Below are 13,896 nucleotides of genomic sequence, written 5' to 3'. Positions count from 1 at the left end.
ATAGCTAAAGAAGTGGGTTTGGTCTTTCGACAAGAGTAATTTGACCAAGAAAAATCAAGTGCTTACCTTGCTCTTGTGGTACTGTAGGCGTGGTTGAATGTTCCAGTGCCACAGTATTATATAAGGAGTGTTTACCGGAATGCAATTAAAAACATACTGCTTAAATACTCATCAAACCTGCCAAGTGACACTTCTGTTTGTAGGAGGAATTGCAAGCACTTGGTCCTGTTTCATTATTATCTTTTTTTCTTTTTGCTAATTTCTGCAAACAGAAAATGCCTTCCCTCCGTCGCCTCGGTTTTACCGCAGCCGTAGGAGGACAGTATCCAAAATATCTGACAAGCATCGCACTTCAGAGATGTCTTATGACTCTTAATAACAGATTCTTGGGAGGTGTTCGGTTGTTGTTTTGCCCAGTTTCTCTTAGCAAGCGTTCCTCCCATATCATCTGTTGCAGGGAGCTAATTTGCTGACAGATTAAAGAGAGGAAGCATGAGCTTATTCCTATGTAGTGGTTAAAAGGTGTGTTTTACCCTCCTTTTCTTCCTCAGCGGGGTCCTATGTAGCCCTCACTGTGCAAGGGCGCCCACCAGGGTCGCCCCAGATACCTCTGGCTGATTCCGAGTTGGATCCGGCAGCGTTTGGTCATATGTCTCCCATCATGACATCTCCTCACTCACCGGGAGCATCGGGAAACACTGAGAGGATCACAAGTCCAGTGCTGATGGGGGTAAGAGCTATAGGATTCTGGTGCTGTTGTCGGAGGGAATGTCTTAGTCTGTTTGGTTGGGAAATTCTTCTTGTCCTTTTCCATCTAGTCAGGTTGGCGGTGAAACCTGAGTGGTATCCAAGGTCTTAGTCTGTATAGAGTTCCCCACTTAGTTGAATCACTATGCTGCTCAGTCATCGTATTTATATTAAAGGTTGATAAAGGGACTCATCTATTCTTGACCATATGTCTTGATTTTCCGTTAAGATTTTCTGCTAAAATTGGGAGACATGGTACGTGTAGTTTGGTTCAGTAGAAGATCAATTTGCAGTTAATGTGTTGTTGTAATGACATTATTTTTGGGTATCGATCATTTACAGTTTGACCAATTTCAAAGATAGCTATTTAGAATCTACTTAAGAACTAATTTTTTTTTGTCCAAAAGTAAAAGTTGACTTGTCTATTTTTTTTAATCAGGAAGAAAATAATATTGTTCACAGCCAGAAAGTGGAGATTTTGCGGAAGATGTTGCAGAAAGAACAGGAGCGGTTGCAGGTACCAGATGCAAAGAGTTTGGGAGGAAAGAAAGAGAAAATGAACTCCTCTTTTGTGTGAAAGTACACAATTTATTGATTCCAGTAGATACTGACTATTTTTTAAGGGCCCAGCGGGTTAAACCGCTGAGCTGCTGAACTTGCTGACCAAAAGGTTGGCTGACCAAAAGGTTGAATCCAAGGAGCCAGGTGACAAGCTGGAATGTGTCCAGAGGAGGTTGACTCAAAGGATCAAGAGTTTGGAGAACAAGCCATATGAAAAGTGGCTTAAAGAGCTGCACATGTTTAGTCTGCACAATAGAAGGCTGAGAGGATACATGATGAGGGCTATGTATAAATGTGTGAGGGAAAGTCATTGGGAGGAGGGAGCAAGCTTGTTTTCTGCTGCCCTGGAGATTAGGATGCAATGGAACAATTGCTTCAAACTACAGAAAAGAAAGAAGATTCCACCTGAACATGAGTAAGAACTTCCTAACTGTGTGAGAGAGCTGTTCAGCAGTGGAACTCTCTGCCTCTGAGTGTGGTGGAGGCTACATGACCTAGGAGGTGTCTACGGACAACTCCGGCTCTTAGAAATGGAGATGAGCACCACCCCCAAAGTCGGACACGACTAGACTTAATGTCAGGGGAAACCTTTACCTTTACCTTTTAGTGCAAAATAGTTGAGATAGTACTGAAAAGAAGAGCATCATTTTAAAAGCTCATAATGTAAAACACAAGAGGAGCATCACAAGTGGGATGTGATTGATCCTGGAGCGAAATGGGAGAGGGCAGGGGGTTGGATGGGGTTCATAGTCCTAAGTATTGGGATGAAGTCACTTGCTTACCCCTGGAACAGTTGTTTAATGTAGAAGGTTTTGGGATATGTGTGATTCCGATGTACCAAAAAAACAGTCAGCCCTTGGCTGCTGCTTGGGGAAGTATTACTGGGAAAAAAGGTTATGGGCGATGGGCACAAATATAGCTCTGGTCCCCGGCACATCTGGAGAATAAATGGCTGGTCCCCACATCAGACAGCATAAGAAGCTCTTCCTTAGAGGAACAAGCAGCCAGGTTTTTTAAAATCATGTCAGAAGCGGCTTGAGAAACTGCAACTCGCTTCTGGTGTGAGAGAATTAGCTGTCTGGAGAGACGTAGCCCAGGGGACGCCCAAATGTGTTACCATCCTGTGGGAGGCTTCTCTCATGTCCTCGTATGGGTAGCTGGGGCTGACAGACGGGAGCTCATCCCGTCTCATGGATTTGAACTGCTGACCTTTAAGTCAGCAGTTCGGCCGGCACAAGGGTTGAACCCATTGTGCCACCGCGGCTCCTAAAGCAGCCAGTGACCACCTGGAAATGAATTATAATGCAATTTTGTAGTCTTGGGTCCATTTCTTTTCCAGTGTGGGAGATACATGACACCCGGCCTAGCCACTGTGTGAATTTCAGTCAGTTTATGTCACTTTGTTGCTATTGTGAATAGAAAATAGTGGCAGCTGCAACAAAAGCGTACACTTTTTTTGTAATAATAATCTTTATTTGAGATACGTAATTGTATAAAATGTAACATTTTACCAATAACACTGACCTGTCTCCAAATGGATATTGAGAGTTCTCATCCTGGGTTTTTCTTTTTTGCATCCCCTTTTTTTGTTTTTCCCCCTGTTTTGTGACTCACATGTATGAGTCTTCCACTTTCTTAACTCCAGTGGTTTGAACGTAGAATGTTTGATGCCTTTCAGTCTTTGCAAGAAGATTACAGCCGCTCCCCTGCCTCCCAGTTGCTGAAGGAGATCCAGGAGGCCAAGAAGCACATCCCTCAGCTGCAGGAACAGTTGTCCAAAGCAACAGGCTCCATCCAGGTAATGGGAATCTTGGCAGTCCTGATAGTGCTGTCCTCCTTGGGAATGGCTTATGTGCGTGCACGGATTTTTTTTTTTAGCACCAATTTCGTTTTTAGTGCCAATTTACACAAGCCTACACAACCCTCCCAGAGGAGTAAATTACAGATTACACAACTAACAACTTGGTCTTACTTCTGAGCTCACACAAACTGATGATTGATGACGGAGAGCACGCTATAGATCAGACATGGGCAACCTTTCTAACTTGGGGGCTACATGCTAGCACTCTCTGCTAAGAGGACTGGCTTCCTGGTGATAGAAGGAAGGAAGGGAAGGAAGGACAAAAGGGAGGAAGGGAAGGATGGAAGGAAGGGAAGGAGGAAGGAAGGATGAAAGAGAGCAAGGGAAGGATGGAAGGAGAAAGAGGGAAGGAGGAAGGAAAGGAGGAGGGAAGGAAGGAAAGACAAAAGGGAGGAAGGATGGAAGGGAAGGAGGGAAGAAGGAGGAAGGAAAGAGAAAGGGAAGGAGAGACGGAGGAAGGAAAGGATGGAAGGAGAAAGAGGGAGGGGGGGAGGAAGAAAGGGAGGAAGAGAAGGATGGAAGGAGGAAGAAAAGAGAAGGAAGGAAGTGTGAAAGGGAGGAAGGATGGAAGCAGAAAGGGAAGGAAGAAAAGACAAAAGGGAAGGAAGGATGGAAGGAAAGGAAGGAGGAAGGAAAGAGAGAAGGAAGGACGAAAGGGTGGAAGGGAATGAATGGAGGGAGGGAAGGAGAGAGGAAGGATGGAAGGAAGGATGAAAACGTGTAAGGGAAGGAGGGAGGGAGAAAGAGGGAAAGAAGGAAGGGATGGAGGGAAGAAGGAAGAACAGGATGGTGAGAGAGAGGATGGCCTGAGAAAAGAGCCCAAGGGGCTGTATCTGGCCCCTGGGCCTGGCTTTGCCCATACCTGTTATAGTTGAATTAAAATCTTGTAACGAAAAATTACATATCATCCCTTTGTTAAGAGGGCCTGGTAAGAACACATTTAGAGCTTTGTGCCGTGGCATTGGTCCTTTTTGTACAGGTGTGGTGTATCCTTTAAATTAAAGACTAACAAAAATGTTTTGCAAACAGTTTTCTGAACAGTGACTTGTAAAATCTTACACAGTGATTTGACAATTCAGATCATGTTGCTTTCCTTGTTTGAAAAAGTGTTCTCTTCAAACCCCTTTGTGGAGTGCTTCCTGTTTCTTACGCAGCTCTATCTGTTTTCAGGATGGGGTCTTGTCTTCCAAGTCTGTGATGGAGTCTTTGCAAATCAGCGAGATAGAAGCAGAAAGAGGGGACGGGCTGAACAGAGGAGACAGCAGTTTTGGGGACAGCTCCCATACGAATAGTGATCTGGCTGAGGTGAGCCCTTTTTCCAAAGCAGGACATCACCTGACCCATGTGATTTGTCTAAGCCGATGCTTTGTCATTTTAGATCAGCTAGTTCTGATAGCTTGAGAGTCATGTCAGGGAGTAACTTCTCCCATTATCTTTCCCTAGTTCGAAGGAATGGGTATTTTCATTTTCATTTCACTTCACAACTCCATAAATGCTTTTTTAGTTCCTTTGATCCAGAATCAAACCTCCAGGTGGATTTATCTTCCAGGAAAACTCAATTAGATATGGGATGAAGATGTTTTACAAACTTCCTGACTGAACAGTGAATTGTTCTCATGTGTTGTCAAAGGCTTTCATGGCTGGAATCACTGGGTTGCTGTGAGTTTTCCGGACTGTCTGGCCATGTTCCAGAAGCATTCTCTCCTGACTTTTCCACTGACATCTATGGCAGTCATCCTCATCAACTCTGAGGATGCCTGCCATAGATGTGGGTGAAACATCAAGAGGGAATGCTTCTGGAATATGGCCAGACTGCCTGGAAAACTCAAAGCATTCACTGGACCCAATTTGGCACAAATACCTAATACACCCAAATTTGCATACTGGTGGGGGTGGGAGGCATTGATTTTGTCATGTGGGAGTTGTAGTTGCTGGGGTTTATAGTTTACCTACAATCAAAGAGCATTCTGAATGATGAAATTGGGCCAAACTTGGCACACAGAACTCCCATGACCAACAGAAAATACCGGAAGGGTTAGGTGGGCATTGACCTTGAGTTTTGGCGTTGTAGTTCACCTACATCCAGAGAGCACTGTGGACTCAAACAATGATAGATCTGGACCAAACTTGGCACACATACTCAATATGCCCAAATGTGAACACTGGTGGAGTTTGGGGAAAATCCACCTCGACATTTGGGAGTTGTAGTTGCTGAGATTTATAGTTAGTTATAGTCTTAGACCTCACCCTAAGGTAGTGGAGAAGCCTGATTTGTACGGCATCTTTGGCCGTTCTGGAAAAGGAGTGCCCTGTTTTTCAAACCCGGGGTTCCTGGCACCCGCCCTGTTGCTGGGCAAAGACGAGCGATGGCTGGCCTCTCCTAAAGAACAGGAGGGGAAAACAGTACCAAACATGTCAGAATCTATCTTGTGGTTAGAGTGACTCAAACTCGCAGGGGCAGTTTGCAGTGCGAGGGCGCGGGTAGGAGTCTGGTTCTTGCACGGTTATATCACTTTGTTGTCATCTATAAGAGCATTGTTTATTAACTGACGTGTTCAACTAGAAGTTTAGAGAACTATCTCCATTTCAGGTATAAAACTAGTGCTTCCCAGTTATGGTGCCTCTTCTGTGGAATAGTTTATGAGGTGAAGGATGTACAGTAGGCTTCAGAGATATTCAACTCTTCATAATGGCTTGCTTTTTATTATCTTCCCTCTCATCTTGATTTAATTTTCATAATTGTCAAATTTTTAAAAGTTCTGCGTACTGTGAAATTTGACGTTTTTAAAAGACTTTGGCATCTGTGTTTGAGAGCTGTTGGATGAAAGTTAGCATTCAGTGCTTCATATTTGTTCTTGGCAAAACAAGCATTTTGAAGTTGTATAATAAAATGTGTGAAAGTTAATCTATTTTAAAATTTATTTAAAAAGTGGGGGGGGGGGTAAGAATTTTGATTTCTTTGGCTTTGCCTTTGTAAGGGAGGTTGGTGAGAAAATATTTCTGATCTTGTTGTTTAGATGCTTCTCTTATTTTATAATGAACTGTGGCAGGTACCTTTGCCTTACAGTGATCCAGAGGTAAATCATTTAAGCTCTGTGGCTGTTGTAATATGGACAGTGGACAAAAATTGCACTGGAATATTTTGCAATTCCAGTGAATAAGGCTATAAGTAGTAGTAGTAGTAATAATAATAATAATAATAATAATAATAATAGTACTTTATTTATATTTCGCTCTATCTCTCCATGGTGACTCATGGCGGATCACAGTACACATAAAGGAGCCCCCGGTGGCACAGTGGGTTAAACCCCTGTGCCAGCAGGACTAAAGACTGACAGGTTGCAGGTTCGAATCCGGGGAGAGGCGGATGAGCTCCCTCTACCAGCTCCAGCTCCACATGTGGGGACATGAGAGAAGCCTCCCACAAGTATGATAAAACATCAAATCATCCGGGCGTCCTCTGGGCAACATCCTTGCAGATGGCAAATTCTCTCACACCAGAAGTGACTTGCAGTTTCTCAAGTCGCTCCTGACATGACCAAAACAAACAAACAAACAGTACACATACACGGCAAACATTCAATGCCGTTTGACCAGACAAGAACAGAACAGACAGAAAGGTGGCATGTTATGTTGTGGCCAGTGCCTTTGGAAGGTTGTGCTCAAAATGCAGCCACAGGGGGATGCTCTTGCTCTATCCTCTATGACGAAGAACCATCAGGACTTCCTCCTTCCTTTTTGGTTGCTGGCATTTTCTGGTCTTTTTCTTTTTATGGTGTCATAAAACACCTCCCCCACTTGTTTTAGCAGTACCTAATTTCTTAATTACAGAACAAGCTGTTTTCAAACTGCTTAGGTCAACAGTAAGCTGGGCTTGATAGTTGGCAGCTCATGCTGACCCGGGGCTTCGAATTAGCAACCTTTTGGTTGGTAGATGTTATCATTGCTGGTGATTTTACTAGCTGTGCTAAACCCCGGTCCTGCTGTTCTCAACCTTTCAGTACCCCAGATGTTTTGGCCTTCAACTCCCAGAAATAACAGCTGGTAAACTGGCTGGGATTCCTGGGAGTTGTAGGGCAAAACAACTGGGAGCCCACAGGCTGAGAACCACCGATATAAGGTACAATAGTCTCACTTATTCAACTTTCGCTCCTCCAGCGTTTTGTATTATCCAACGCAGTCTGCCTCCCACCTGGATCCACAGCTGTTTCAATACATTGCTATGTATTGGTGCTAAATTCGGAAATAAAAATCATTACCACATAATGTTACTGTGGATTGAACTGCTTTTTCTGTAGATTTGTTGTGCTAAATTCGGAAATACAGTCATTATTACATAATGTTACTATGGATTGAACTGCTTTTTCTGTTGATTTCATAGAATCATAGATCATAGAATCATAGAATCAAAGAGTTGGAAGAGACCTCAAGGGCCATCCAGTCCAACCCCCTGCCAAGAAGCAGGAATATTGCATTCAAATCACCCCTGACAAATGGCCATCCAGCCTCTGCTTAAAAGCTTCCAAAGAAGGAGCCTCCACCACACTCCGGTGCAGAGAGTTCCACTGCTGAACGGCTCTCACAGTCAGGAAGTTCTTCCTAATGTTCAGATGGAATCTCCTCTCCTCTTTGTTGTAAAACATTATGTTTTGGGGATTAATTTGTTAAATCATAATGTAATTTGACGTTTAATAGGTTTTTCTTTAATTCTTCCTTATTATCCAACATTTTAGCTTATCCAATGTTTTCCCGGCTTGTTTATGTTGAATAAGCGAGACTCTACTATATTGGTATTTTTTGCATAGTATCAGAAGACTTCTAGTCCCATCAACTTTCTGAGATTCATTTGGTTTTTCCCTCCCTTTTTCCATTTTAAATAAGAGTTGAGCTTACTTGAAGTAAATCTAGTTTTGATTCTTGATATGAAATTAAGGTGTGAATGTTATAGTTAGAAAGTGGTGTTTATGTGACTCATACTGTGTTCATAAGGAAGAACTCTCTCAAACCCCAGAACTTCCAGCTGTGGAGTGTTTTTGTTTTTAGAGGGATGCTTGGGGTTGGAAGCATTGTTGTTTTTCAGGAAAGTGTTGGTTATCTTCATATTTGGGAGCATTTTCAGTCTGAGTGAATCACAAATTATTTTGGGGAATTGATTGCTGTGTGTACATCAGTTTGGTTTCCAGGGACCAAACTCTGGTTGAAGTTGTGGAGCTTACTTGTCATAGGCATGAACAGAAATCCCTTTAATAACTAGTAGTCCTTTGAAAACAAAATGAGACGAAGGTTGAGAGGACCCATGAGAGCTATGTATAAATATGTGAAACGGTGTCCTAAGGAGGAGGGAGCCCTTGAAACTAAGACTCAGCCATGGGTTTGAATTACGGGAAAGGAAATTCCACCTGAACATTAGGAAGAACTTCCTGACTATATGAGCTGTTCAATAGTGTAACTCTCTGCCTCAGAGTCTGGTGGAAGCTTCTTCCTTGAAAACTTTTAAATAGAGGCTGGATGGCCATCTGTCGGGGGTGCTTTGATTGTACTTTTCCTGCATGGCAGGGGGTTGGACAAGATGGCCCATCTGATCTCTTCCAACTCATGCCTTGCCTTCAGATTTCAAGGTAGTACAGGAAATAGAGGAGACAGGAAACCAATCTAAACTGCTTTCGTTTGGCTCTTTCTATATTACACAGACAAAAAACTGATTGCTTGCTTAGTCATATTTAGATTTTTTTAAATAGCAAAACAAAAAACAAAAAACCACCCCTTGATGTATATCCACCCACTTGTTGTTTTCTTGTTGGGTCCTGTTCTGTGCTTACATTATCAAAAAGTGAAGCTTTCTTTCTCTTCTTACTTCGTTTGGTGACAACAGAGTCCCCGGAGCGGCTTGAGAGAACGAATGTATCTCGATGAGAGTCCAGAAAAGAGCGAGACTCAAGATACCGTGAGTGTCCCCTAAAGGTCTTGAGAGCAGTTGGTGTTGCAGTCAACATTGAGCGCTTGGGTTTTCAAGCTCTTGAGTGATACACTAAACTTAAATTTAACTCAAAATAGTTGAATTTGTATGGAAATAAAGATTGTTGAATGAGTCATTGGAATTAAATTTGCTATCCTTTATATTTGTGAAGATGGTTAATAGTCAACATAAAACTACAGAATCTGATCAAATACAATAAAAGCAGATTTTACTCTCAAATCAGGACAGTAAATAAAGGACAACACTCATAAAATATGGGAATTCCAGACAGGAAACAATCAGGGCCAGCTAACACCTTCCAAGAAGGGATTCCCCCAGGCAGGAAGCAGCCAGGCTTTGAAGCTTCAAGGCCACTCAATGCTAATCAGGGTGGCCAGTTGCAACCTTCACACCTGCCTCAAGCAAACAAGAGTTTTCACCCACCCTGGACATTCCACAGATATATAAATACCACATGCCTAGTTTCCAACAGACCTCACAATCTTTGAGGATGCCTGCCACAAATGTGGATAAAATATCAGGAGAGAATGCTTCTGGAACATGGCCAGGCAGCCCAGAAAAGTCATAGCAACCCACTTATTGGTTTGTTTGCTGGGGGGGGGGGGGGTCTCTATGAGAAAGAGTGCTGGGAATGCATGTTAAATGTATAGAAACTGGCATGTCTTTGTCCCACAAAGCAGTCCCTGGAAACATATTAATTGTGGAGTTTATATTCTTTCTTCAAAATAGCTCCATGTGTAAAGAAATCATGGCCCACACTTATTTCAACGACACCTTGCTCCGTTCAAGCAGAGGCATCTGATTTCCTTCCAGAAAACACTGGAAATTGTGTTTTTCTTTTGTTGCCAGTAATTTTTGTTTGCAAGACCTTGAAGCGTGGGTAACATGGGATAAAGCAAGCAGTGTAAAGGACAAACATGCCAATTAATGCCTTCTTGTTTTTATTCTGGTCTAATTATCAGCATACACATCCTGGGGAGGGGAATTTGTTTTATCTGCTTTCTGCAAAAAGTAAAGGCTTTGATTTTTTTTCTTGTTTATTAATCCAACAATCTAGGACTCCCAATCTAGTATCGGAAGCCCCTCGTCTCGCATGGCACCCCCAATAATCGGAGCAGAGGATGATGATTTTGATGGTGAACAGGAACAGGTACAAATTCAAATATCCCCTTTATGGTTGTAACACAAGAGTTGTGAGAGGATTATCAATCTCTGCTTGAGTAACAGATCTCTCCTTTTAAGTTGGAATGGGAAATGATTTCCTCTTCAGGAAAATTAGATTTAAATGTGTTGGGGGAATGTTTGATATTGTTGACCTTGACCATTGGTTCACTGTGTTTTAAATTAGAGAATATATTTGGACAAAAAAAATTTCTTTACACTTAAGTTATGAAGATATGGGGTCACAGTGTCGCAGAGGGTTAAACCACTAAGCTGCAGAACTTGCTGATCAGAAGGTTAGCGGTTTGTATCCACGGGATGGGATGAGCTCCTATTGCTAGCCCCAGCTTCTGCCAACTTAGCAGTTCGAAAACATGCAAATGCGAGTAGATCGATAGGTACCACTTTGGAAGGAAGGTAACGTCGCTCCATGCATTCATGCTGGCCACATGACCTAGGAGGTTTCTACGGACAACACTGGCTCTTTGGCTTAGAAATGGAGCTGAGCACCACTCCCCAGAGTCGAACTCTACAAGACTTAATGTGAAGAGGAAACCTTTACTTTTACCTTGTGAACATGCTGAAGCTTAGTTGAATTCCTTAGCTTATTTGACTCATAGCACTAGAAAATAATGGGAAGCGAGCTTGTGCACTTCAAATAGGGCTGAAGGCAGCAAAAATTCAGAGTGCTGGTACTGATAACTATTCTTTTTTTGTCTGTCCAGATCAATGGGCAGTGCAGCTGTTTCCAAAACATAGAGTTGCTGAAGTCCCGCCCCGCTCACCTGGCTGTCTTTCTGCATCACGTCGTGTCGCAATTTGACCCAGCTTCTTTGGTAAGCTTGCTGGTAGTTTCGCAGCGCAAATTTAGTAGTAAGATTCAGATCTATTTATTGTGTCAACTGTGAGTTGAGGGTACAGTTGTAACGTATTTAAAAAACACAAATGAAGTTTTAAAACTTGGCATTATAAGAAATGTCCTTTGACCAGTAGCTGGCCACTCGGAGTGCCTCTGGTGTTGCTATAAAAAGGCCCTTCATTGTGTCATGTGGCAGGGCTCAGGCTGCACTGTAGTGGGTGGTCTGTGGTTTGTTCTTCTCCACACTCGCTTGTCATGGACTCCACTTTGTAGTCCCATTTCTTAAGGTGAGCTCTCCATCTTGTATGTGCCAGAGCGCAGCCTGTTCTGCGCCTTCCAGGCCGTCCACTCTTTTGTGTGACTAGAAGGGAGTTTCTCATCTGGTCATAGCTACTGATTGAGGTGCTGGGTTTTAGCCTGCCACTTTTGGACTCTTGCTTGCTGAGGTGTTCCTGCCAGTACCTCTGTAGATCTTAGGAAGCTGTTTTTTTATTGAAGGCATTGGCATGCTGGCTGATATTCAAACAGAGGATGGCTTGGATACCTTACTCCTTTCATTGCTGGCTGCTACTTCCCAGCTAAATAGCGTAATTTCTCCAGTAGTGTGGGGCATAGAGATCCTGTTGTAATGTGACATTAAGAGCCATATTCACTGTTTTAGCATGGTGAGATGTTTTCCACACTGGACATGCATATTCAGCAGCAGTGTTGCAAAGCCCAAGGGCAGATGTCTTCACTGTGTCTGGTTGTGATCCCCAGGTTGTGCCAGTCAGCTTTCATACGATATTATTTCTAGCACCCAATTTTGCTTGATATCCAAACAGTGTTTCTTGTAAGTCTGAGCACGGTTCACAGTGACTCCCAGGTATTTGGGTGTGCTGCAATGCACCAGTGGGATTCCTTCCCAAGTGATCGTCAGAGCTCGAGATACTTGTCTGTTCTTAAGGTGAAAAGCACACATCTGCATTTTAGATTGATCAGGAATCAGCTGGTTTTCCCTGTAATAGGCAGTAAGAGCACCTGAAGCTTCAGAGAGCTTCTGTTCAACAATTTCAAAGCTTCCTGCTTAAGCGGTGATCATCAGATTCAGATGGAAGCAGTACAATAGTAGTCTTTTGCAGTGAGAAGGGAAACAGAAACTCAAATAAGAAAATTAATGCAACACATAATGTATTTAAGTTAGCATCCAAATCGTTACATGATTCTGGCCCTAACTAGTGCTCTCTAAGGAAATAACATCCCTTGGAAACCTGGAAGAAATGCTGAAAGCTAGAAATGTGTACTTTCCTTGATATGTATTCTTTTTAAAATTATTTCCATAGCTTTGCTATCTTTTTGCTGACCTTTACAAACAAACCAACTCCAAAGAGACTCGTCGTGTCTTTGCTGAGTTCAACCAGTTTTTCTTGGATAAATCTGCAGTAAGTTTCAAAGAATACATGTAGTTTGTCTTTCTGTGTGTCTATATACCATATATATGTAACTAATTATAACTAGTGTATTACTTTCTGAGTTTGATGCTATCAGGAGACACATCTTTGCAGTTACACTAAAATATACGAAACCGTCTGTAGACCTATAAATGCATTTGGGCAGAGAATATGTAATTTCTCGTATTTCCAAGGTAGATTAATTTTTTGAATTGGAGTTCCTTGACAGGTTAAGGAACCCTGTCAAAAACTGGAAGTCATCAAAATGCTAAACTCTGTGTTATATTTTTTTGTTTTTGTTTTATTTTAATTTGGTTGATTTTAGTTCCGCTTAATTTTCATAAATAAAGACCAAACTATGCATGGAAAGAGTTGTATGCCTGACATTATATGCTTGCATAATTTAATGTGCATGCATATACATAAACACTAATATATGCAGTTCAGTATCACTGATGTGAAGGATATCACTGAGATGAAGGGAGTGTCTTTCCCTCTCTCTAATTAATGCAGAAAAAATATTTCATTTATATTTTCTAAATTCTTGTCCCTTTTTTGTTGCAGAATCTGAAGGTTCCAGTCCCAGATGAAATTTCTGTAGATTTAGGTAAGATTGTCTTGCAAAGATAATGCTTCTTGAGAAAATCCTCTCTTTCAGGAATATAATCTAGGAGGGAGATTATATTTTGCTCATTCCTGTTTTATTATCACATAGTTTGTTTGGGGTGGAGACAGAAATTAAGTTGGTGCTTGTATAATGCGGTGTTTGTATAATGTGGGAGCCCTCGGTGGTGCAACGGGTTAAACCACTGAGCTGCTGAACTTGCTGACAAACACAACTTTATAGTCAACTTCTAACAGAAGTTATATTATTCTTATATTTTGTTATTAAAATATAGAGTTATGCTGAGAACCTAAAAAATGTCTAGAGAGAATGTAATTTTTTGGGATGTGGATAGATGAAATCGCAGTTACCAATCTCCTGGACATGGAGGCTTTATTGTAATTATGGAACGGTATTCTTCAGCATATAAGCGCTGGTGTAATGTAGTGGTTTGAGTATTGTTGTAGGACCCCAGGAAACCGTGGTTGAAATCCCCACTCAGCCATCTGATCTTGGGCAAATCCTACTCTCACAGCCTTAAAGAAAGACAATAGTAAACCTCCACTGGGGAAAAAAAAACCTTTGCCAAAAAATCTTACAATCATGTCATCAATAGTATAGCTTGGAAGTAGATTGAAGTCAATATGTAAATATATATATGTATTTGAATTTGAATTTTACTGTAGAGTTGATATA

At 42.0% G+C, this 13,896-nt stretch overlaps 1 protein-coding gene across 6 annotated transcripts in view; it reads left to right on the top strand.

Annotated features, from left to right (window-relative positions):
- Positions 1-13,896, top strand: part of ARHGEF12 (Rho guanine nucleotide exchange factor 12) — a 123,560-nt gene that overhangs the window by 50,967 nt on the left and 58,697 nt on the right. For all 6 annotated transcript variants that reach the window (XM_067470773.1, XM_067470775.1, XM_067470776.1 and 3 more), the window contains 9 exons: positions 552-730; positions 1,187-1,264; positions 2,987-3,106; positions 4,340-4,474; positions 9,042-9,113; positions 10,204-10,296; positions 11,033-11,143; positions 12,489-12,587; positions 13,161-13,203. In XM_067470773.1, the coding sequence (XP_067326874.1) occupies positions 552-730; positions 1,187-1,264; positions 2,987-3,106; positions 4,340-4,474; positions 9,042-9,113; positions 10,204-10,296; positions 11,033-11,143; positions 12,489-12,587; positions 13,161-13,203 (930 nt within the window). The remainder of the gene's footprint in view (positions 1-551; positions 731-1,186; positions 1,265-2,986; positions 3,107-4,339; positions 4,475-9,041; positions 9,114-10,203; positions 10,297-11,032; positions 11,144-12,488; positions 12,588-13,160; positions 13,204-13,896) is intronic.

This window comes from Anolis sagrei, chromosome 7 (genome assembly GCF_037176765.1).
Source record: "Anolis sagrei isolate rAnoSag1 chromosome 7, rAnoSag1.mat, whole genome shotgun sequence".
NCBI lineage: Eukaryota > Metazoa > Chordata > Lepidosauria > Squamata > Dactyloidae > Anolis > Anolis sagrei.
Note: the sequence above shows the minus strand (reverse complement) of the source record. Positions and strands in the feature narration are given on the sequence as shown.